Below are 25,293 nucleotides of genomic sequence, written 5' to 3'. Positions count from 1 at the left end.
AATCAGATGGCCTACTCTAGAGATAATCTACATAGCTCAACTTGTAGAAGTCATGCTGATCTAAAGTAAGTGCAACTTCGTGACCAACCTTTTCAATCTTCAATTGCTCATATCTTCAACAAGACTAGCATGGATAAGTTGCAATTTCTTTAGGTTCTTTTGCAAGTCCTGATTGGGAGACAGCACGCCTTGCAATTTCGAATCCTTGAACTCAAACTTGCTGGCAACCTTCTAGAGGCGAGTCACTTCATTATACACGGAGACAAGTTTCAAGTTGACACGTTCAAGGTCCTCGATCTTCTGTGAGTATAGGTCAGCATCCTTATGTACAACTTCCAGTAGCCCATGAGACGCAACAAGCCTAACCTTCAGGTCATCAACTTCCTGGCGAATGCTTCTAGCTGCACATAAGTAGGGGTAGAGACATTGGACCCCTTCAAATCGGCAAGCTCAAACTCTAACTTTTCAATCTTGTTGGCAATCAAACTAACTTAAGTTAACAACGTTGCCTCGACCTTCTCAACAACCCTAGCTGCATCTTAGTCAAGACGTACAAACTCAAAAGCTAAGATCAAAGTCTTCTATATATTAGAAAGCAAGGAAGTTCTTTTTGAGCTAACGTGAAAGAACTAGGACAGACTACCTTCCCAACACTATCAACAAACTTAGCGTAGACATCGAGCTCCTCAAACAAGTCAGCCTTGAGCAGCCCGTAAATTTCAAGGAACTCTTCAGACACAAACTCAATGGATCTCTCACAACTACCTTTGGAAGTAGTTTCCTCCTTCTCAACAGGCAGATCAGCGCAGCAGTGGAATGAGGAAGAAGCCAAGGCGCCACCTTAGCAATAGAATCCACATTCTCGCTCCTCATAGCAACAAGTCTTTCAAAAGCTGAACCAGACTTAGCTCCAAACAAATGTCTAGAAGCAGACCTAAACATCAAGGGCATCACAGAACCCTTACATTGGGTAATCCTCTTAAACCATCTTCAACCCATGGGATAATGCTTAAAGTATAAGCTTCAAAACCCCCCAAACCATCTCCAACCATTAGGCTAGAATAAGCCCTGGGGAGAAAATATATCTTTGGGCTAAATTCCCCCCAGGATTTAAGCTTGACTTAAATTATTCTGGATCCATCAAACTATCATATTTCAAACCTTTTTTTTTTTTTTGCTTATAATCTAACGACTGTGATCAAATGAGGTCAAACCTAATAGTAAAAAAAAAAATAAAAAAATAAAAAAAATAAAAAAAAAACAAAAAAATTTGATGATCCAAAATTAAATCTAACGTCTAAACTAATTTAAGAAAATTATTTAAATTAAATTTCACTTAAAACTTTATAAATACCTATGTATTTGTATGATTTTTAATTACTTATCAGAATTTAAATATTTGTAGATTAAAATGTTCATAAAAATAAATTAGGATAATCTACATAAATTTTATTTTCAAAATAGATACCAAAAAAAAAAGGCTAAAATCATTATTTAACAATCTCGGGCTAAAATTTTAAGCCATCAAGGTTGGAGGAAAAACATAGTTTCTAGGTTATGGCTTAAAATTTTCCGACTTAAACTTTTAAGTTTTATCCCCAAGGGTTGGAGATGGTCTTAGCAATGGTTCTAGTCACCTTTAGAGCGACAGGCTTTGCAAGCTCAGACTCACTAGTCTCTATCCTCCCCTTAGGAGAGATCAAATCAATGACAAGCCTCAGCAATAAATGAGCCCACACAGGCAGCAAAAAAAGTCTTCGGCTTCTTCTTAACCGACAATTCCCGAGCAGGTGGTGAAAATTTCTTCTTTCCACTTTCACTGGCAGCATGCTCTACAACAGCAAGCAAACGAGTGAGTGCCTCTTCTTTGATCTACTTGATCTCTTCCATCAGAGATAGTCTATCTTTCTATCGACAATGATGACAAAGCAGCCAATGGCGTTTACAATACTCAGCATGAATGCTTAAGGTCACATGCACATTCTTCATATCCCACGCTGTCTCTGAGGTTGAGCCAAATTCTAAATCTATTCAACAGAAAAATAAAAAAATAAAAATAAATATACATGACCGCAGAAACCCAACCCTCATGCCAGGCCTAAAACACTTATGCTCCCACTTTTTCTCAGTCAAATCAGAGATGCCTTAACCTCACTTCAGCAGGCCAGGCCCCATGACCCAACTCCTGCCTCCATCGACTTCAAGCAGCCCAGATGTTTGTGACCTCCTTATTCCTCTTGCCCTCTCTTGGGTCGAGCCCAACTCGCCCAAGACCAACGCCCCAATGCTCTTGGCTCAAGCCAGATGCACCCTAACCATGCGCATCGAGCCCAGCTCGCACCGTCAGCACTTCAACTCGAGCCAGCCCAGCCCAACTAACCGTGCTACATCCCTGCAGTAGCTTACCCGAGTCAATTCCAACTACCCTATGATTGCCCAGCCATGTTTTTTCACATCCTCGGCCCTTCCCGAGCCATTTTATCAAGCCTTGAGGCTCTAGAATAAAGAAAAAAGAAAATTAAATTTTTCTTGCCATAGAGAGGCTCGGAGAAAAAGAACAACGAAGACGAACAAATCTTTGCGAGGCCAAGCAAAGAAGAAGATTAGGGGAGAAGGAATAAATTTGCTCTAGTTTTCTCTTTTTCTTGTTAGGATAAAAAATGATTTCCAAATTTATTTAACCATCTACTTAAGTTAGACTTAAATATGTTTTGGTGACAATTGTTTCCCTTTCCTAAAGACTCTATCTCCAAATCAAATAGGTGGGTCTACATCAAATTGGGAAATTACTCTTTGCTCACCTACGCAACTTGGGATTTCTATACTTACTGCCCTTTTCTGCATGCAGCCCAGTAAGTGTGGGGGCATTTCTGGAGCCATAAATAATCTCAAAAATCCTAGAGGCAACACGTGGACTTTATCCCAAAAAGACAAGATTGTCCTCATTAAATGAACAGAATACACAAATATTCCCACACGCAGCTTAGCATCCCTAGAAGTTCAAGCAGTGGAAAAGTCAAAGGCATTAAAAAGAGGATTAACTACCAAATCCTATCTTTAATACATTCCCAATTAAAGGTCAACTCAAATAAGTAAGGAATCCTCACCATAGTCAATCAAGGAAACCTCCATCACCATCTTATGATATAATCTCCTAATTAATATCTTGGGAATATTATTTCCCCATCTCTATTAAACTTTGGTAAGCTTTTGCTAAGCGGATAAACCTTCAACACTCACTCTTTTTAGAGTTACTAACTTAGGTATCGGATTTCCATTGGCCAAACCCACCCCTCACCTCTTGAGCATGTGAGACTTTGGTCTTTGATCAAAGTTGTTATGTGTGTGCCTATAGTCCTACATGGTTAATCAGCATTAGAGGACTATACACATTGTATGGGTGACTTTGCCTAGTTAATCTACATTGAGGGGTCACTACCTACCTTGTTACATCATTTCCATAGGTGGTTTTGCCTGGTTAATCCGCATTGGAAACCATACTATTGGAGGCTTGTTTATGGTCCCGCCTAGTTAATCCGCATTGAGGAACCATATGCGCTCTAAGAAAGATTCCGCCTGGTTAATCCTTATTGGGTGACGACTATCTACTTGGTTACATTACTTCCATAGGTGATTCTGCCTAGTTAATCCGCATTAGGGGACCATACTATTGGATGCTTGCCTATGGTTCTGCTTGGTTAAGTCGCATTGGGGGACTATACGCATTCTAAAGACTCTACCTTGTTAATTCGCATTGGAGGGTCACTGTCTATTTGGTCACATTAGATCTATAAATAGTCTTACCTAGTTATTCCGCATTGGAGGACTATACTTCCTCTAAAGATGGATTTCGTTGAATGATGCAGAATTCCTTTCTCTATTCGGTTATGTTGAGTGGTCCTACTCCAATCAGCAGGCCATCTTGGAGATGTGCACCTCGATTTGCGTGCAAGTGGCACCTTACTATGATTTACGTGTTTATTAAACTTCTAGATGATATGAACGATATGTGTGATTGCTAGTATAAAAATATGAGTTAGAAACCACATTAGAAGTATTATGTAGAACTTGTATGTTTGTATGACAAGATATTTGGTTAGTCATGTTTTTGGATAGTGTGTATGTTACATAATGTATGTTACAATTGTGATATGTTGAATTGATGGATGTTGTGGGATAAATGATGTGTGATGATGTGACTACACCATGTAATAGTGGTACATGGATGATCCCGCCTGGTTAATCCGCATTAAGGGACCATACTATTATGTGTGTGCCTATAGTCATGCCTGGTTAATTAACATTAGGGAGCTTATGCATTGTAGGGGTAACTCCGCCTGTTTAATCTGCATTGGGGGTCACTGCCTACCTTGTTACATCATTTCTATAGGTGGTTCCGCATGATTAATCCGCATTAAGGAACCACACTATTGGAGGCTTGTCTATGGTCCCCCCTGGTTAATCCGCATTGGGGATCATACATGCTCTAAGAGTGACTCCGCATGGTTAATCCATATTAAGTGGCCACTGCCTACTTGGTTACATTACTTCCATAGGTGGTTCCGCCTGGTATAATCCATATTGAATGACCATACTATTAGATGTTTGCATATAGTCCTGCCTAATTAAGCCATATTGGGAGACCATACTCATTGTAAGGGTGACTCTGCCTGGTTAAACCGCATTGAAGAGTCACTGCCTACTTGGTCACATTAGATCTATAGGTAGTCCTACTTGGTTAATCAGCATTGGGGGATGACACGCCCTGACCCCGATATTCCCCAAATACCAGGATAGGCACATGCTGGCTGACACCCGAATGTGACGAAAGCTATTTATTGAGTACAAATGCTGAAAACAAGGGGTATATAAGGCTTATAAATATAAAAGAATAATTAATATGTATTTAAGGAACGTGTTCAGAGTATACAACTAACTAGAACACTAAAAGAAATAATATAAAATTGAATGAATAAAAGAATGGATCCTACACCAAGAGGTCTCGAAGATGCCGATGCGTAAGTGTCTTGACATTGGGATTGTACGCCTCGATTCTAAGTCCTGAAGGGGGCGCAAAACAAACATGAGTGGACCAAGTTGATATATACATATATATATATATAATAAAACGTTTATCAACATACTAACCCCCAGGTTTTATGAAAACACATATGTTATGATAAACATAGGTTTTCCGAAACCTAGCATGTCGTGCAGTGTCTCAAATCATAACTTGTATATATAATAATCACTAGTGAATGTCCGATATAACTCTCCAGGCCCCATGCCGGCTCCCCGTCTCTAAGCAGACAGTTAGAGGAAAATACACTTCAGGCCCTATGCTGGCTCCCCGTCTCTGAGCAGACAGTCAGAGGAAAATACACTTCAGGCCCCATGCCGGCTCCCCGTCCCTGTGCTAAATAGCCAGAGGAAACACACTCCAGGCCCTATGCCAACACCAAACCGCCGCCCGGGACGGACCAGATCTATCCCTATGTCCCGTAGCAAAAAGGACCACTAGGTAAGTACAAAACCAGTTAACATACATATATTGAAAATCAACTTCATAGTATAAAGTCATCCATATCTATACTATAAAGAGGTGTTCTAAACATGTTCTAAATATCATATTGTCATCCATCAGATATTCTATAAGAACATAGGTTATAGGAAAAATAGTAATAATTCAAACTAGCCTCAGTAAGCATGTTATCTCGTAAAACATTTCATAAAACATAATCATCAAATCATGCTTTTCATGTATGCATTTCTACTATCAAAACATGCATTTTTAGAAGGGGTCCACTCACAGTACTTCGCCGTCGAAAAGTCACGCCATCTAGCGAAGAAGGAAACGCCACAGATAAACGCCCCTAAGCACATAAATGGTACATTTAGTCAAACTCTACTCAAATGACTGAATTTGGGAAAACGGACATCGGAAACAGGTTCATGACGTCGAAATTAGCCTAGGAAGGGTCCCGCACGAAAACCCAAAAAGTCAACATTGACCGTTGACCGGTTAAAGTCAAAGTCAACGCTGACCGTTGACCGGGTCCGGGTCAACAAGTCAAACGGGTCTGGGCTTGGATACGGATTGCGTTAAAGGGTTTGGGCTTGGGTTTGGGCCTAAAGGGTTTGGGTCTAATGGGTTTTAGGGTTTAAATAAATGGGTTTAGGGTTTACGGGCTGAAGGCCCTAAACGAAACGGCCCAAAGGCCTTTAAATTAACAAAACAAAATAATAAAAGGATTGGGTTGGGCTGCCCTGGGTTTTGGGCTTGGTAGGAAAGGCCCAAAGGCCTTGGGTTTGGTGGTTCACCGGATTCCAAGGAAGGAGAAGTCAGGATTTCGGCCGGAGAATTCCCAAGCTCCGATGAAGCTCAAAACTCAACCAAAACATGTCATTCAATATACCAAATTGAAGCCCCGAAGGTAAGGAATCAAAGTATACCCTTGGTTCCCATCATCGTGGCCGGATTTGGCCAGAAAACAGCTTGGAAGCCACGGGTGTCCACCGGAAACTGGGTAAGATTCAAATGAGTATAACTTCTTCAATACTCAATGAAATTGAGTGAAACAAAAAGGAAAGTTGTAGTACTCAGCGAGACGAAGAGATTGATACCTTGCACACCAGCCAACTCGCCGTGGTTTGGCCGGAAATTTCCTCGAAAAGGGCTGTGCTCGCCGAAAAACTGGGGAAATGTCTCCGAGGTGGTTTCTTCATGGTTTGACGTCCAAAACACAACCACGGGGTTAGAAAAGAACTATAGGGATGAAAAGAGAAGCATTTGGAGTGTTTTGAGGCTTACCCAAAATGGAAGGACGAGGAACTCGTCCGAGTTTCTCTGTGTTCCACAGAGACGAAGAGGGAGAGAGAGCTAACGTGGTGATAATGGTGATGTTGTCGTCGTTGATGAGTTATGGGCACGGGTGTGTGTGTGCATTGTTGTCGGAGAAAAGAGCACCGAGATGGGGGATGGAGAGATCACAGAGGAAGAAAGAAAAAAGAGAGAACTGAGAGAAAAGAGAGACTTTTTAGAAGAAATAAAAGAAAGGAAAAGGGAACCGGGGGGAACAAAATAGGGGGTGGGCCCTTTGGGCTCACCAATTAAGACCCAAAAAAATCAATTTTAAAAGAAGAAGATCTAGCCCAAGGTGAAATTTCACGAAAATACCCCCTTTGTTCTGATAAAATTAGGACGGGTTGTTACAGGGGACCATACATCTTCTAAAGATATATTCTATTAAGTGGTACAAAATATCTTTCTCTATTCAGTTTTGTTGAGTGGTCATAATCCAGTCTGTGGGCCATCTTGGAGATGTGCACCTCAATTTGCGTGCAAGTGGCACCTTACCGTGATTTATGTGTTTGTTAAACTCCTAGATGATATGAATGATATGTGTAATTGCTAGCATGAAAAGATGAGTTAGGAGTCACATTAGAAGTATTATGTAGAACTTGTATGTCTGTGTGACAAGATATTTGGTAAGTCATGTGTTTGGATAATGTGTATGTTACAATTGTAATTTATGTTGAATTGATGGATGTTGTAGGATATGGGATAAATGATGTGTGATGATGTGACTGCACCATGTAGTGGTGCTACATAAATGATCTTGCCTGGTTAATTCGCATTGGGGGACCATACTATTATGTGTGTACCTATAGTCATGCCTAGTTAATAAACATTGGAGGACTATACGCATTGTAGGGTGACTCTGCCTGGTTAATCTGCTTTAGAGGATCACTGCCTACCTTGTTACATCATTTACATAGGTGGTTTCACCTGGTTAATCCGCATTGGGGAACCACACTATTGGAGGCTGGTTTCGCCTAGTTAATCTGCATTGAGGAACCATATGCGCTCTAAGAGGGACTTCGCCTGGTTAATCCGTATTTAATGGCCACTGCCTACTTGGTTACATTACTTCCATAGGTGATTCCACATGGTTAATTCGCATTGGGGGACCATACTATTGAATGCTTGCCTATGGTCCTACCTGGTTAAGCCGCATTGGGGGACTATTCGCATGCTGGGGGTGACTCCGGCTGGTTAATCCGCATTGGGAGGTCACTACCTACTTGGTCACATTAGATCCATAAGTGGTCCTGCTTGGTTAATCTGTGTTAGGGGACCATACATCTCCCAAGGTTAGATTCCGTTTAGTGGTTTGGAATCCCTTGCTCTACTCAGTTCCGTTGAGTGGTTTGAAACCTATCTTCGTTTCCCTTCCTTATTTGATTCTGTTAAGTGTGTCAAAAACCCTAAATTCTGGTGCATAGAAGTTGGTCTGGTACGTTTGTGTTGTAACTTAGGGTTATAATGTTGGATTTGGATTTCAGGTAGAGAAATACGATAAACCTTACGGATGTTGGCTTTATTAAACCTAGTAAAGTAATATATGATCTTAATGATTGATTAATATATTTAAATATTAAAATTGTGCATATTTGATTCATTGAATCGATAATTTGTCGTGATTATGAAATTGTTATTGAAAAACAGTGTGATATATGTGAAAGATGGTATGACCATCCTGGTTGTTATATGGTTTCGTTAAGTAGTCTAAAATCTTGTGATCCATGCTTATAGAGTTTCATTAAGTGATTCTGGAACTTTATGTTTTTTGCTATAAAATACCATGAAAAATGTCAGAATAAACAAAGGGTGAACTACGAATGGCTTGATCCCGCCTTAGGGTACGTAGGGAGTCTAACGCAGACGTTAGATGCAACCATGAAATAAAAGAAAAAGTTACTACGTTATCAAACCGTTGGGTTGTTTTTGGTCATGTTTTGGAAGCGGGGGATGGTAGCTTCATAAGTACTTTATGTCATCACGTATCGATCCTAGACGTATCTCAGGATTAAGGCGTCACACTCTACACCTCCTCGACATGGTTTTAAGTATAAGCACGCTACAAAACTTTAGTATTCTTTTTCCGTAATGCTATATTTGGAGGAATGAAGCCAAGTTAATAAGAGATGAATAAAAAAAAATATACAATGACGGATTATAAATGCACCACATTTGCATTATAAAGGCATGTGAGAGGGATTTGCAAATCCTTCTAGCATACGTTTGTAACTTGGTAACAGTCATGCGGTGCATTTCTGCATCGAAAGTTTTATATAGCTTATTGCTTCCACACTTGACTTAAATCCCTTAAACCCAAACAAAGCCTAACAGTCAAATTTCACCAATTTAATACAACCATGGAAAACAAATAGCTTGGAATTGTAACTCAATCTCAAATGTCTCTCAATCCTCAAACAATCAAGAATTGTGAAAATTAAAGTAATTTGAAATTTGTTTAAATTTGATCAAACATTCAACAATTTGAGCTTTTGGGCTAAGCCAAAGATCGGTTGGGTGTTACAGATCAAAATTTTTAAATCAGACTCTAAACATGTTTTACTTTCCTGAATTACCCATTGTACTCCCCCATGATCAATTTCCAATAACTTTTTTTTTCTCAAATCTGCTTCTCCTATAGTGAACAAGCTAGAGTGCCTTGGAGAACTTTAGGGCCCAGAATTCATGAGATTAATTTTGAAGTCGAACTACTTAAAAATATTGGGCAGCCAGAGCAGACTGAGATAAACATTTAAAGGAAATGACTCAATCTGTCTCTCTTTTATATGCTTACATGATATCGATCAAAATGAAAATCATCGTCCCCTTTTCGCCACCATCATCAAAAGTCAGTCAAGCGACGAGAAGCTGCCAGATCTTCTCTCCTGCTGCTCATGGCACTGGAGTGACGAGATGCCCCGAGACCAAAATCCTCTCTCATGTTCGCAGCAGAGCTCTGCACTAGCCGCACCAACTGTTGCACCACCTCTGACATTGGTGGCCGAAATTCTGGCTCCCGCTGATGCATGTAAAGGAATAAAAATTAGTCAAGAACAATCTTTTGTTATTTCAAAAATAAGAGTAAAGAAGGGGTGAACCAGTACTGTAAAAGCAGTTTTTTTTTTTTTTTTTTTTAAGAGAACTTACTGTTTATATACAGTTCGAAAAATGCTATTTATATCACATTTACTACCTACCTTTTTGATGTGACCCACCGCTATTAGAGAAATGTTTAGGATGGTAGTGATCCGTAAATGTGGTATAAATTGCAGTACCATATCCAAATTTAAGTTAAGCCTAACCAGTGGGGTTTAAGGCAACCAAGTCACTATATAGATCCCTTTCTCTATGCGAGTGTGTTTTTGGCTGTGTGGTTACTAGTACGTAGTAATTACCTGAACACAGAGGGCAACGATATCAGCAAACCGTGAGACTGACTTCGGAGGGTAGAGTCCACGCAGTGCAGGGTCCACCATTTGTGACAATGCATCGAGATCATGAAGCTGGGGAGTTGCCCATCGTACAAGGCACTGCTCCGCCGGTGGTTTTGAACTAAAGAGAGGAACCAAACCAGTTTAGAAATGCATGACATCGACAATATTAGCGTGAATGGAAGGGAGAGTAAGATCAAATTTAACATACCTGTCAACAGGCATTCGACCTGTCAATAGTTCCAACATGACTACTCCAAAACTGTAAACATCACTCTTTCCTGTAAACGCTGATGGCTTTGTGCATTCTGGAGCGTTGTATCCCATCCCGAGGTTTTGGCTAGTACGCTGATAAAAAGAAGGAAAAATCACCATCAATGCATGAAAATAATTGTATTCTCTATAGACAGGAAAGCCCGGTTATCTTTATATATGAAAGGTTGCATTTAGTTTTAAGAGTGACGGGAATTAACCTGGTGAAATGTTGCCAAGCCATAGTCGCAAAGACGGGGATTGAGTTCAATGTCAAGAAAAATATTGGATGATTTGATGTTCTTGTGAACTGTGGATGGAGAGCAACCATCATGCAGGTACCTGGAAACAATTTACAGAGAGTTTATTACAATTATTACAAGAAATCCTGGTAAACCAAAATAACTAATTGCTAGATATATAAGTATATATATTCACTTACTCAACAGCCCGGGCAGTGCCTAAAGCGATTCTGACTCTTGTGTTCCAAGTTAGAGGATTACTGTAGTCATCCGACATGTGTAAGAATTCGTGAAGCGAGCCATTCCTGAAGTACTCATAAATCAACATGTTGTGCCCATGTTCTGAACAATAGCCAACAAGCTCAGCGATGTTGGCATGACGAATCTTGGAGATGTTTACGACAATGTCAGAAAATTCTTGCGGCAGTGAGCCTTGAAAAAGTGAGGAATCAATCTTTTTAACTGCCAAAACCTGACACACATATATGGAATAAAATTTTTAGAAACAAAAATTTATTACATTAACTTATAAAGGTTAGCTTGAGAAATAGCAATCATATAGTGATAGTAAAACATTACCTTCCCATCACTATATTTAGCCCTATAGACACGTCCAATGGTGCCCTGCCCAAGAAGGCGAGCTGGTGCAAAGTTAGCAGTAGCAACCTGCAAATCTGCCAAAGCGTAAGCGGTAGCTTTTACAGAGGTGCTTCTTCTGGCAAAGGATTGCAAACGGCCAGACAGTGACTTGAAACCAATTGATGGAGATTTTGAAACAGGCTTTATGTCAATTGAAACGGCAGAATCTGTCACCAGCACATCGTCTAGTTAGTCGAGAGTGATCCCGCATTACAACACAAATCAAGGGAGAATCAAGAGACATAAAAAAGGGGAGAAAGACATTCCAAAGACAATTAATACTGGTTATATATATTTTCCACCAAAAAAAATTTCTTAACGAAGAAATTACCTTTGTAGTCAGAAGTCAGTTCTTTAGATAAATCCTTAGATGAATAGATACGAAACGACTTGCGCTGGCTAAGCCTGTCATCATCGAGGAGATGCGAAGTAGAAGAACGTTTTTTTCTTGAAAACAGTGCAATTATAATTGCAAGCAGCAACAATACGGCAAGAGCTATTCCAGCTATGGTAACTCCGGTGACTACAGAAGAGTTGCGGCTGCCACTCTTTTTGCCTGACCCTCTATTACGGTGTGCACCAGGAGGAGAAGGTGGAGATGGTCCAGACGACCAGGAGTTTCCTCCAGACCTTCAATTAGTAAAGTCAGAAAAAATTTCTCAAGCACTACTACCTACATTGATCTTTGAAAGAGATACTCACTTTATGTTTATACCCTTCAAATCGTTGGGGATCCAGCCGGAAAAGCGATTGTTTTCGATATTCCTGCCAGCACAATAATGAATTCATTGTAGCGGGTACATAAGGAAACTCAAAAGTTTTTTTTAATTTCATTAGAAAGGTTTAATAAACAAAACATGCTATAAGGTATTTTACTAAATGAATTTTCATCTATCTAACAAAAATCTAGATCAAAGACACTTACAATTCCTCGACGGGAGTGTACATAAGCACGTTGATTTGACCGGTTAGTTGATTGTTCTGCAGATACCTGCACAAAGACAAAGGGATTGGCAACCAGGAACCTTGAACACAAAAAAAATATAAATTCAGATTTAATGCTTCTTACAATTTTTTGAGGCTTGAAAGCTTTCCAAAACTCTGAGGCAAGTTGCCAGTCAATGAGTTGTACGATAGATCCCTGCACATGATTTCATGATATACGATTTAGTCACTAACCCTTAATTGAAGTATAGCAGCAAATCTCTGTCTGAACTAAAAAGAGAGTACAAGAGGTAAAGAATCAATTGTCAAATACGAAAGTGACGCTACAACTGGTTACATTCTGAATAAATTTGAAGTAATCAAGTTAAAATATGAAAGTGGGACCTTTGATGCAAAGTTAGAACTTACAGCTCTTTGAGTTTAGTAAGTTTGCCAAACATATCACTCAACTGTCCATTGAGCTTGTTACGACCAAGATTTCTGCATTAATCAAAAGAGTGTTTAGAAATGGGAGTGACTTCGTTAGAAGATTATGTGAACAAAGGAACATGTTCTACTCACAGAGTTTCAAGGTCAGACATCTGAGATACTGAATATGGTACTGTGTTCGAAAAACCATTTTGAGAAAGATCTCTGCACATCAAGGTCGTGAGATTAGTATTAACAACAATGGAAATATCTCTGCATACGCGCGCGCACAAACTATAACAGTGTAATAAAATAAGAACTGTATTTTCTGCAGACTTACATGTACTTTGCATTAGGAGGCAGTTGATAGGGTATATCACCGTTGAGGTTGTTCTTGCTTAAATCACTGTACTATGACGAAGGAATGCACATCCGTCAGTTTATGCACTTTGAAAAGAAAACCAAACAAAAAGAAAAATGCCTATTCTAATGAGCTAAGCATTACAATTTAGTGACCGATGTTAAGCTTGCAAGCTGGTATCCCATTGATCCGCTGAGTCCTAGGTCAGACAAGTCTCTGCAAAAAAATTGAAAGAAAATAGGTTGAACTTGTGAACTCGAGACAAATAACGCAAGTCTGAATGTAGGTTAGAAATGAGAAATACATTTGGGTTACAGATGAGCCTGAGCATGTTATCCCTTTCCATGAATCGCCGCAAGGGTCGCCTCCACTTGATTTCCAACCACTTAGTTTAGAACGAGACTGTAAGCTGTTATACATCACATTAAGGGCAGATACTGCAAGATACACAAAAACATCAGACTGTCGATATAAGTAAATATGTAAGTACCTAATTAGCTGAATGCAATTTATCTTCATTGATCGTTTAACGGAATGTAAGCCTATAAGAGGTAAAAGCAACCCCAAAAATTGCTATTAGAAACGTTTCGAGGAAACTAAAAATCTAGAGGCCATCATGAAACGTTTCTAAAGAAAAAGTTCTCGTGCCTTTTCAAGTGATCATATGAGGAACATCTCTCGCGATCTTTTCACCCGATATATGTCGTAATTGTAGTCATCTACTAGTAATGCACAATTAGCATATGTTTCTAAAAAAACTTCTCAGCCTGAAAATGAAATTCTCGTCGTTGCAACATTAAGCCTAAATTTGAAAATCTAAACACAAGAAACTATACACTAACACAAATCAGACCAAAACAAATTTAAGACTTACCATCTTGAGAATTGGTCTTCGAATAAACGCCGGTTGCGAAGAACCCCAATAAAACAACCCACCTCACCAGAATGTTGTGGAAGTGGATCATCCTTTCCCGCACAGAAAATTGAAACCAAACTCAGAAATAAAAATATAAAAAAAATAAAAAATCAAGAAAAAAAAATGTAAAAAAATTGCTGGGTTATGTGGTTTAGATTTGATTCGACATTGATCGATTAAGAAGCTACAAAGAGAGAAAAAGACAACCCTAAATAACATTAAATTTGTTTAATTTTTTTGGTGAATATTGTTGTTATCTCTGGGTTGGTTTTTTTTTTTCTGAGAAGGATTGAGTTTTGTCTAAATTTAGAGACAACGAGGAAAAGAAATGGTTGAGAAAGACAGCATTTGCAACAGACAGTCTCCAGCGAAACGTGAGGACACAATTTACAGCTCCCAACGTTCTCCGCCCTTTTCAACTGTTTTTCAAAATGTCCAGCTGGATTTCCCATCTTGCCCTTTTCGTATGTAGTATTTCATTTTTGTATATACTATTTACTGTGCAACCGTTATACCCAACTTCTTTTTCTCAACAAAGTAAATCATGTATACACTCGTTGTATGCAAGACAACTATCTTCTCGTATCCAACTTTATCTGACCAACTCTTGTGAGAAGATTATTCTATCCACAGATTTCTTCTTACTAGTGTTTACGTAACTAGAACATGCGCTATCACCTTAATATAGAAGACACATGCATTACATTACACTCACAAGCAACAACTAGTTCAGGACTCCATTTACATTACCCTCACGAGCAAGATCACGTCTCACAAGAGATAGATTAGAACCAATAGTTCATTATCTAATTGATTTTTTCGTTCTAATACTCCATCTATGAGTCATAAGTATTTTTCAAGGCTACTCCTATCTAATGGAACGCTATTGGATCAAATGACAAATACATTATTAAGAAAAAGAAGGCTTTTCCCGGATGAGATGAAAATTGAATTCATGTAACAAGAGAAAGGTTTCCCATTCCTTAGCCGGAAAGATATGTGGCCATGAAACAAGGATTAAGTGGAACAGAATTGACTGGGCAAGAAAGTTGTGAAAACACCTCTTTCTTCCATATTTTGGACCTTAGCTCCATGAAACAATATACCAACTATTGCTGAAACATGGAAGAATCGAAATCTTAGATCAAAACATTGTCTGCAGAAATTTGACTTTACTAGGATATCAACACATCCTCAGGTTCATAACTAATGGGGAAAATGAAGGATGCAAGTATAATACTCACATACACATACAACCATCTAGGTCTGAGTTTTCATGCAAGAGCGGTGAAATCTTCTACCCGACTGCAGCCGGACAACGTTATAAACTCTTTATCCCGCAAGAGGTCATATAATGACTAGTTGCTGGGACTAGGACATACAAGGTGCGTCGGAGATTCAGAACCAATAAGCCTTTCCTATTGATCATTGTATTGCTAGCGTGGTAAAAGGATGGCAGATATTTATACAATTTGGAAGGCATGATGTACAATTAAGTTACTACCCCCCACTCTTCTTCCGTTTCTCATTTTTTTGCAAAAGTAGAGCGTAGTAGTTGGTCTCCATGGTAGATGGCCCAGAAATAATCCAGATAAGAAAACATTACTCAGCCCTCCAAAATTAGTTGTGATGGCAACAAGATCATGCACCTGAAATTTCACTGCTTTGACTTGATGAAGCCCCACGCTTACTCCACTTCGCTAAGATGTAAGCAATGGCAACCTTCGCACCCAGGCTAGAGTGACCACGAGACAGGCAGACCACTCCCCCAAGAAGCAGCAGGCCATTGGCTAACAATTTCTTTGAAGGTCTTCTTGACAATTTCCTTCCCTCGCCCGCAATTGGTCTGCAAACAGAAGTTCCTACTGAGGTTGCTTGAGAGGTCATGTCATCCGTGGCTTCTAATACAGGGTGGACCTGTGTGGAGGAGATTTACAATTAGTAACAACCATGCAGATTACAAATATGTAGAAAGATCAGATATTTTGTATCTCTGAAATTAAAAGAAACCAAGCATGAATAGTAAACTATAGATATCATTCAGAGTTCCTTTTACTCCTGGTTACTGATAGGGGCAGGAAAAGCCCCAGTATGGTCACTATTTATTTCACCACTATAAAACACCAGAGACAGGCATGAGCGGAGTAGTGAGTTAACGCAAACATTCAAATTTTCATCTAGGCTGCACAATGCTATAAACATGTAGTAATATATGCTCCGGATATAAATAACCTTGTGTAGGTGAAACAAACCCAATGTTATCAGCACTCAAGGCCGGTCAGAACCCTTAAGTGAAAAACATGAAACTCTTACCAAACAGCACAATCCTGACAAGATTTACGAAACAAGAATCCCAGATGATATCCAAGTTAGTTGGTAGACAGGTGCTTAGACAACTAAGCATCGAGTGGAACTTGTTTATTACATATGACCAAGAGAATTCATCTACCTCAACTAACTCTCTAGAGAAATTAATACAAGAGAAACCAGTCAAGTACCCTGATAAACTGGATGAAGCTCTATCAATAAATGCCTTATATGTACCATGAGTCCAAGATAACCAATGTATATTAAAATTTAAACAATACTAATCCATCAAAGAAAGTTGTCCTGGCCTTTTTAATCAACGTGACAGCAGAAGCAGCAGCCCTTGATTGATGAGAGCTGATTGTAGTATATCTGTTAAGTGCATTGCCCATCTTGCACACATAGCTCCATATGCCCCTAGAAAAAGCCAATTTTGCCATCTCCACATTTAAACCGGCATCTTCTTGATGAAACATCTTGATCTCACAGGCATTAGTATCAGGCACTGTAGCAGATGATTAACACTCATAAAACTATAAACAGTTTCTGTTTCTTAAAATTCAGTCTACCAGAATTTCAGCCAAAGAAACCTTTGTGTAAGTGGTGCTTTTGTGTTTTTCCTGATATGTGCAACTAGCGCCTAAGAAGAAGAAAAATCATTTCTTTATCCACCACAAGTACAGTAAGGAAAACTATTGATCCTTCAGAATATTACTGCTTCATGTTCAGCAGTATAAAGCTTAGTAAAGCACATTTCAGCCAAAAAAACCAAATTTAGTTAAGCGTGCTGCTTGAAACACGACTTATAGTCAACAACACACGTTTCTGAACAAATATGAAAGCAGCTCAACCTGGGATGTATTGAAAAATTGAAAGAAAACATAAAAACAAAGGAAATTCTTTTTATTGAAAAGGTAGAACAAAAGAAACAACAAAGTTGGATTCACTGGGATCATACCTTTTCGGATTCGCCAACCAGATCTGAAAGTACTAACACGCACATACTTCTTCTGGCGTGGTGCCAAAGGATGTTCACATTCCTGTATCACCAATTATTGGAAAGCATATCAGGTAATTTATAAAGAATGCAAGAAAGTTCTAGAAGGATGAAGAGCACCAACAGAAAAAGAAAAAAAAACACTTAATCGTAAAAAAACAAAAGTGCATTGTGCTAGAGAAAGAGAGACTGAGAGGGAAGTGCAAAAGATATTATGTGCATCACTGCATATATGATATATCAATTCATTGGATAACATTTGGACCACCGGCTCATGGAAAATCAAAACTTCACACAACTCAATATTGCCTAGATGTAATTTACGTGTAAATTATTTTCCGGCAGCAGTTACCTTGATAAAACAATAAAAGGTGTTATCTTTCCCCTCCCACAATCTCCAAGCTAATACATATTCTCTGGCTGTCAACAGTGGAAACTTTTTTATTGTCCGACCAACTTCAACCCCCTTGTTTTTGTCTATCTGTAACTGCTCATGCTGAATCAGCATCTTATCCCATTGCTTCCTGTAATCATTGTCCATGTAGAAGTCTCTCAGCTTCTCAGGAGAGCAATTCTCAAATATCGTCATGCTCAAGTATGTCAAAGGACTATCCTGAATGCAAGAACAAAGATACAGTACCTCAATTCCATAGCCTTTATTCACTAAAACCAGTAAAGAAAAACAAGGAATCAAGTATTTGTGTGACCTACAGATTCCAGACCAAGAATAGATGCCTGTGGTAAGTTTGGGGTAATGAAACGGTATGAAAGCATTTAATAATCAATTCAAAGAATCTGAATCCCACACAAATTAAGCACAAGATGAATGACCTTAGGCTTGCAGCACTTCGCATAGTAGGATAGAATATCATTTCTTTTGTCTATGACCTTTTCCCATTTCTCATTTTCGCCCGTTTTCTCCCCCAAGTTATCAATCAGAAACTTCAAATCTGCATCTGTCACCAGTTCCAAGGTGCTGCAGAAGTAAACAAAACGAACACTTAAGTAACACAATCATAACTTGATCCCACGAAATTGGATTTCTAAAATGTCAATTACCAATCACCCCAAAGTTCTACTATATTTTTAACAAAATTGGAGATGAACAACAAACCCAATGAACATATCCACATCAATAAAATGAAGGAAAACATCAATTTGATCAAAACCCAACTATCATATAACTTAAATTGATCAAAACCAAATACCAAATTGTACAAAAATAAATCAAAACCCAATTGAATAGAGATAAAACCCAACTCAAAAACCAAGTGAACAAAACCCAATTAGCAAAATCTCAGATTTTAACCCAGAAATCACCAAATTAGAGAAAAACAAAACGAACTCAATTGAGCACAGCCAAACCCCAGAAGGAAAATCACCTGTGCGGCGGAATCCGAGACCCAGAAGTGGGGAGATCAGAATCCGATAGACCGACCGGAGAAGCACTGGAGCCAGAGGGTTTTCCAAAGAAGAACCTCTTGGCACAGTGGCAAGCAAAGACGAAGAGCACGGCGACGAGAGTGGCGAAACCGCCATGGATATTTTCGCGCCAAAATTCCTCCGACGACCGTATGCATAGGCCGTGAAATCTGCTCGAATCCGCGATTTTGACCATCTCTGTCGATTTGCGATTGATCTCTGGTTCGATAATCGCATAGTTATACAGTCACAAGGAGCTTTGGGGTTGTGATGCTCTCCTGTTTGTATAAGTCATACAATCACTATGCACGCCTCGGATCGTTGCGCGAACAACTCAAGGCATCGAAGTCACGCAAGGAGAGGGGCTAAAATAGTCTTTTCAGTTGGTGGACCCTTTGGTTCATATTATTGTTTGGCACGGTGGCACACTTTGTAGGTTGCAATGGAAGTAAAGAGTGGCCTATCCGAAAGATTTCAGTGTAAGGAGAACACAGTCCAATACTTAATTATATTATAACATTTGGTGTAACGACTTCTAGGTTTATCCTTGCTCCTATCTCAATTCCTTTCCCATTGCCATCCTTTGTTTCCTTTTTATTAGGGTATGTTGATTAGAGGGGTAATCATGAACGGTAAATTATGAATGAGCCTAATTCTAAGGAGACTAAATTTGCAAACAAAATAATGTGTCACCAATGAGAATAAGCACATTTATCAATGTTTAAGTAACAAACCAATCATCAACTTCCATGTCTCTTAGTTTCCAAAACTTTCTTTACAAATTTAGTCTTCCTAGCATTACCCTATGAATAATACTAATTATTTAGGTATGAGAGTGATATAATACTGACAGTATGATTCGATACCAATTATTCAGGTATGATAGTGATCTAATAAATAGTCGTTCAAATACGAAAAAATAGTTATAACGTAAAATTCACCTTTTTTTAAATTACTAAGATAAGTGCCCTTAAAAGATTATTCACGTTCACGATAATCTTTCTTTCTTAGCAAGTTAAAGTTTTAGGAGCTATTATGTTTTAGGGAGTTTTAACGAAAAATTCATGGTACTGTTCATTTTAACGAAGAATCATATTTTTATACTAAAAAGTCAAACATGGTGTTATTCACTTTACTCTTTATTTTATCCTTATCATTAAAACTCAAAATTTTCAAACACTTTACATTAGTTTTCCTTATGTTTTATGACGCATTTGACTAATTCACAAGAGATTAGTTTTCAACCACAAAGGACCCCAAATCTTTATGTGACAACCCAAATTGTCACCTGTTTCTGGAAGCCACAAATCCCAAATGGGATTGCATTTCATCATTCTCTCGTGGATAAGACAGGAAGATGGGCATGGATTGAAAGAAAAAGTTAAATATTTACACAAAAGAACAAAAGTTCTCTTCAAAGAAGGTGTTGCCAACGACAGAAAGTGGATGGAAACAAATAAGAATAATGAATGCTAGAAAGATCAAATTTTTTAAATTAAATTTGTAAATCAAATGATGTGGTTATTAATGATTGGATTATTACTTGAATGTTGATTAACGTGCTTATTTCACATTGATAACACATCATTTGTTTTCCAAATTTGATTTAAAATTTTAATCTCTTTAACATTACTCACAAAGAAAGAACACAAAGCAGGCACGCAACTTTCAATCATTCACGGATAATCATCCTACAAAACATCAACGGTTGACATTCTCGGTCTTGCTGAACTTGCACTAGTTTTAGAATGTTCATTGACATAACATATAGTGTAGTTAATGCATAAAATAACATGGCATTTGTTCAAAGGACTAAAGTCGAGTTTTCGTCTTACATAAGGCCTTTTACAATGGTTTAAGTGAGTTTGATTTCTATACTTTTGATGCAGCAGTTTGATAGAGTTTAGTTTTATCTATTTTAATTTGCATAAAATAAAATATTAAGGAGTTTTATCTATTTTAATTTGCATAAAATAAAATATTAAGGAGTTTTTTGGTATCCTTCTTGGCTTCTGTTTTTGGTTTTCAAAAATGATGAATGTGTTGGAGGTTTATTTGACTGAAAAATTCAAGGTTCTAAAAAACGCTAGACGCTAGTTGGGTGGTGGGCTAGCGCCTAGCGCCTAGGTGGCTAGGCGGGGTCTAGGCAAATTTAAGTAAATTTCTTATATATTTTATGAATTAATTAAATTTACTAGATCAAATGTAAATAATTATTGACCAATATGCTATTTCTTATAGAAGAACATACATATGTGAATGTTTTATGTATATATATGATATGCTTGCCTAGGAAAATAAAATAAAATATTATCTGAATAATTTATAATTTATATAAGATTTACACACACACACAAACAATAAATATCCCAAACTTTTAAAAATATAAAAAGCCCACCCACTCAAACCGTCCACCTCACCTGTGCTCTTCACCCTAATTTATATAAGATTTACACCCACACCCACACACACACACACAATAAATATCCCAAACTTTTACAAATATAAAAAGCCCACCCACTCAAACCGTCCACCTCACCTAGTCACCTCTGCTCTTTCACATAACCCGTAGGTGGTTTTGATAATTAAAACCATCACAGTCCATGGTTTTCATAATTAAAACCATCTACTTTTGACCTTGGATTTGAGACCACTCCCACCTCTGCAGATGAGCTGCAAATAGTTTCTTAATTAAAACCGTCTGAAATGTTTAAGTCTCTTTCTCTCTCTTTCTCTTTGCGTTCTCCCTTCTTTCATCTTCACAGACGAGCTGCAGTTCGCTGGCAACAATTTTTCTTCCCTCATCTTCAGACGAGCTGCAAAAATTCATCGTCAGTCTCTCTCTCTCTCGTCACACTTTCTCTTCCCTCATCTTCACAGAGACGAGCTACAGAAATTTTCCGGGACTTTGCTGCTATGTACAAGATCGGAAGTTGTAGATTCAAACCGCCTAAACTGCCGCCTAGCGCCGCCTAGTGAGCGCCTAGGCGGCCGCCTATGTCCTCCCCGCCTAACTGAACGTTTTGGTCTAAATCGGGTCGAAGCTCCGCCGCCCAAAGCCTAGGCGGCCGCCTAGGCCGATTTTTAGAACACTGGAAAAATTATAGAGAGGGAAAGAAGGGTGTAGCTCTAGTGTAGAGGGAGATTTAGTGAATTGTAATGTGTGTATTGTCTTACTTCCATTGTTTCTTTATTTACAGTACTAGGAAAGGTAAATTCCTTACCCTTTAGGTATTACAACTAACATAGGACACTATCTAAAAGATACTATAGAATTCCAATAGGATTTACACAATCACATTCCTAACTAAATTAGAACTGCAACACTCCTTCTTGAGTGTATAAATACTCAAACAAAATGTTGTATCAGGTCTTCAATGATGAAGTAAGTTCAATTGATGGAGTCGTCAGCACAATAAACGAATGCGAGTCTCAAATGATCTGGAATACTGCATTGGTAGTAAAACTCACAAAACCTCGCTGTGGTAAAACCTAGTATGGGAGAAAACCCCATAGTTTAAGGAGAAACGAGAGAAGTTTGCATTAAGTCAAAACTATATGTCTTCTGGACGCAACTAGAAAGCTCACCAGGGTATGACTAGCCTAGGATGGGTACATCTTTAAAACCTAGTCAGTTATCAAAAACCCAAAGGAAAAATGCTCCTAATCATAGGAAAAAAAGTCCATTAAGATCAAGTGAGTATACTTTTGGATACTTTCTTTAAGCTTGACAAAACTACCAAATGAAAACTACAAGCAATTCAAATCAGACAATTTAAGCATTCTAATTCCTTGGACAAGCTTCTAAAAACTATAATGTGGCAATGACTTGGTAAAGAGATCGGCTAGGTTGTCTTGGAAACATATTTGTTTGACTTCAATCTTCTGATGCTCTTGTTGTTTATATTGTGGCAAATGCCTCAGTATCCAAAACTGTTAGTTTGTTATAATAGTAAAGTGTTAGTTGAGATGAGTAGTGGTGCAACATGTAATTAGTCATAGTTAGCTAAGCGTATTATTGTACAAAGTCATGAGCTGTATATATACTCTAGTGTAATAACATTATCAAGTAATGAGAAACATTTTATCCCAATCCAATCTCTCTCTACATTTCTCATTGTCTCTCTAATCTGTTTCTTAGTCAAGAAGATATTGGTTTCCACAGTTTATGTGAAAAGAAGAATTTCAGTGCAATGTTCTTGGTGTTGTCTCCTTTGTTGTATCCTCCTTAATCTGGTCGATACATGCTGCGTTATACTCATAAATCATTGTAGGGATGTCAACGATGAATGAAAACCCGCATGTGCTTCGAATATGTTTCATTAGTTGGGTACTCCACATGATACCATTGTAGAGGGGTTCCGGGAACCATGAAAAATTTCGCCCAAGTGGGATGGTCATGGTCCAATGCTGGTATTTTTCCAAAAGTCACGGCGAATTTCTCTTGGAAGTGAAGGATATGTGTTGGATCGTCTCAATAATACTAATTACTTTTTCATATGTAATATTATATATTTTTTACTTAAAAAGTTCATATTTTTTTATCAATTTTTCTTTGGTATGCTCAAGCCCTTTATCTTCGAGTGCGTTTTGGTTGTGTATTTTGAGGAGTCCCAACTTGAGGAGGAACGGACTCGAGATCTTCAAACTCAGTGATTCAAATCAGAATCTCGCCGAACCCTACCCTGATCTGCCTCCTAAAACGCCTCGAAATATAGATTTGCCGAATAACCGCAAAATTTCAGAGAATAAATGGACTCCTCTGCTTGCCATCATCGCCAGTACAATTCCGGCGTGGATTTTGAAGCCTTTGTCGGATTTTTTTTGTTTTCCAGAGAGGAAGAAAATTCAAGGACTCAATTGGTCATTTACTCTTCCACGTGTCTAAATACGATTAGCGGGTTCACAACTAGGCATTGCCACGTGCTACTGGACCACACTATAATTTCTTCATTTTAGGATAGTGAGCACAAATATCTACTAGTTTCCATAGTTTTGATTTGGGATTTTGTCACTCTCATTAGTTTGTACACATAATATTGGTGGCACAATTAGTCGAATTTATGTGCGAGATTGTCCCTTGAAGAAAATAGTAAATTGTAGCAATAGTTCTTTAACTTTAACTTAATTGGAGTAATAGTCCTTTAATTGAAAATTCATTATCATTGGTCATTTAACTCATCAAAACGTGCAACTATGATCCCTCAACTAAAAATTCATTACCATTGGTCCCTCAACTTTAATCCAATTGGAGAAATAGTACCTGAACTTTAACCTAATTGGAGTAATGATCCCTCAATTTAAACCCAATTGTAGCAATGGTCATTCCAACATAAACTCATTTTGACAAAATTCTAACGAAAGTGATGAAAATGACCATAGCTACAAGTTTTGATGAGTTGAGGGACCCCAATTGTAGCAATAGTCCTTCCAACATAACTCATTTTGACAAAATTTTGACACCGTTGACGAAAAGGACCATAGCTACACATTTTGATGAGTTGAGGGACCAAAGGTAATGAATTTTTAGTTGAGGGATTATTACTCTAATTTGATTAAAGTTGAGGGACCATTGCCATAATTTACTCTAAAGAAAATAGGTGAGATCTTGGTTGTCTATTAAAGAAAATGGGTGAGATCCATATCATATTTAGTTAATCTCTTTAAAGAAAAGATTATCAGGATTCTATCTAATTAATGGTTTTATGAAATCTATCTGATTTGGTAAAAGTTTATATTGTTTAAAATAGGGACCAAATTATCGATATTTTCGTCAAAATATTTGAAGGGTAGTATTATTTACACATCTCTTTTTACTTCTCACACACCATTGTTATTTTATTTTTATTTTTTTCCATTGTACTTCTTTAATTCATTAGATCTAATCCTACGACCGCAGATTGGTAGGGATATGTGAGAGGTAAATGGGTGTGCAGATAATACCACCCTATTCGCAAAATCAAGGATCAATATGGAAATAGGGGTGAAATACAAACTTCACCCTATATTGACCGGGATATCGGAAAATCTTTGAATATCGACGATATTTACCGATCTACTAAGAAAATTTCGTCGGAACTGATTGTAGATTTCGAACTTTTGAAATTTGTTGAGAAATTTGTCTCTAACTTCAACTAAATCTGAATGAGTTGATGTACTCACCCGAGTTGGCACTTGATCTCTCCATCTTCAAGTCCGTGCGCCGGTATCCTTGATCGCTCACCTCTATCTCTAGAATGTATTTGTATTACTGACCTAGAATTTCAAATATTTTAATATGTTTTATTTATTTATTTATTATCTTAATAGTCATCTCTCATTATATTAACATTAATTTATATAATCAGCTAATTAAATGTGTTGGATTTTCTGTTGAGATTGTTCTCGTTTGAACTAAGTTATGTATTATTTTAAGAATATTTCAATTGTAGGCCAATGGAAAAAGATTCAACAAAAGAAAAAAAAAATAGTGGGATAAGGACGATTCTTTTTTCGTTGGAAAGAAAGACAGTTT

At 38.0% G+C, this 25,293-nt stretch overlaps 2 protein-coding genes across 3 annotated transcripts; both read right to left on the bottom strand.

The window, feature by feature from the left end:
- Nucleotides 1-9,514: 9,514 nt before the first annotated feature.
- Nucleotides 9,515-14,370, bottom strand: LOC137709057 (protein STRUBBELIG-RECEPTOR FAMILY 5). Of its 2 annotated transcripts, XM_088688872.1 has the most exons (16): nucleotides 14,012-14,370; nucleotides 13,442-13,574; nucleotides 13,282-13,353; nucleotides 13,117-13,182; nucleotides 12,930-13,001; nucleotides 12,777-12,848; nucleotides 12,493-12,564; nucleotides 12,349-12,414; nucleotides 12,126-12,188; nucleotides 11,755-12,053; nucleotides 11,364-11,590; nucleotides 10,985-11,256; nucleotides 10,764-10,884; nucleotides 10,502-10,638; nucleotides 10,255-10,411; nucleotides 9,515-9,878 (listed from the first exon to the last, which is right to left on the bottom strand). In XM_088688872.1, exons 1-16 carry the CDS (start codon nucleotides 14,100-14,102, stop codon nucleotides 9,702-9,704), a joined length of 2,097 nt encoding a protein of 698 aa, XP_088544998.1. In that variant the 5' UTR covers nucleotides 14,103-14,370; the 3' UTR covers nucleotides 9,515-9,701. The 2 variants fall into 2 exon arrangements, with proteins under 2 accessions (XP_088544998.1, XP_088544999.1); XM_088688873.1 differs by lacking the exon at nucleotides 14,012-14,370 and having other exon boundaries at nucleotides 13,117-13,187; nucleotides 13,442-13,502.
- Nucleotides 14,371-15,205: 835 nt separating this feature from the next.
- Nucleotides 15,206-19,123, bottom strand: LOC148689483 (uncharacterized). Its single transcript, XM_088688874.1, has 6 exons — nucleotides 18,740-19,123; nucleotides 18,189-18,333; nucleotides 17,710-17,970; nucleotides 17,319-17,400; nucleotides 16,669-16,865; nucleotides 15,206-15,970 (listed from the first exon to the last, which is right to left on the bottom strand). The coding sequence occupies exons 1-6, from the start codon at nucleotides 18,973-18,975 to the stop codon at nucleotides 15,695-15,697; spliced, it is 1,197 nt and encodes a 398-aa protein (XP_088545000.1). The 5' UTR covers nucleotides 18,976-19,123; the 3' UTR covers nucleotides 15,206-15,694.
- Nucleotides 19,124-25,293: the final 6,170 nt, after the last annotated feature.

This window comes from Pyrus communis, chromosome 17 (assembly GCF_041283825.1).
Source record: "Pyrus communis isolate YQ-2024b chromosome 17, ASM4128382v1, whole genome shotgun sequence".
Taxonomy (NCBI): domain Eukaryota; kingdom Viridiplantae; phylum Streptophyta; class Magnoliopsida; order Rosales; family Rosaceae; genus Pyrus; species Pyrus communis.
This window is presented reverse-complemented; position numbering and strand designations above follow the sequence as displayed.

What these genes read in the sequence shown, in the direction of transcription:
- LOC137709057 (XM_088688872.1), bottom strand. Translation starts at nt 14,102, where the DNA reads ATGATCCACTTCCACAACATTCTGGTGAGGTGGGTTGTTTTATTGGGG. An exon ending in TACACTCCCGTCGAGGAATT is followed by an intron (nt 12,189 to 12,348) that starts GTAAGTGTCTTT and finishes TTGTGCTGGCAG; the next exon opens with GAATATCGAAAACAATCGCT. An exon ending in CTAAATATAGTGATGGGAAG is followed by an intron (nt 11,257 to 11,363) that starts GTAATGTTTTAC and finishes TATGTGTGTCAG; the next exon opens with GTTTTGGCAGTTAAAAAGAT.
- LOC148689483 (XM_088688874.1), bottom strand. Translation starts at nt 18,975, where the DNA reads ATGGTCAAAATCGCGGATTCGAGCAGATTTCACGGCCTATGCATACGG. An exon ending in TCTCGGATTCCGCCGCACAG is followed by an intron (nt 18,334 to 18,739) that starts GTGATTTTCCTT and finishes TTACTTCTGCAG; the next exon opens with CACCTTGGAACTGGTGACAG. An exon ending in TGGTTGGCGAATCCGAAAAG is followed by an intron (nt 16,866 to 17,318) that starts GTATGATCCCAG and finishes CATCTGCTACAG; the next exon opens with TGCCTGATACTAATGCCTGT.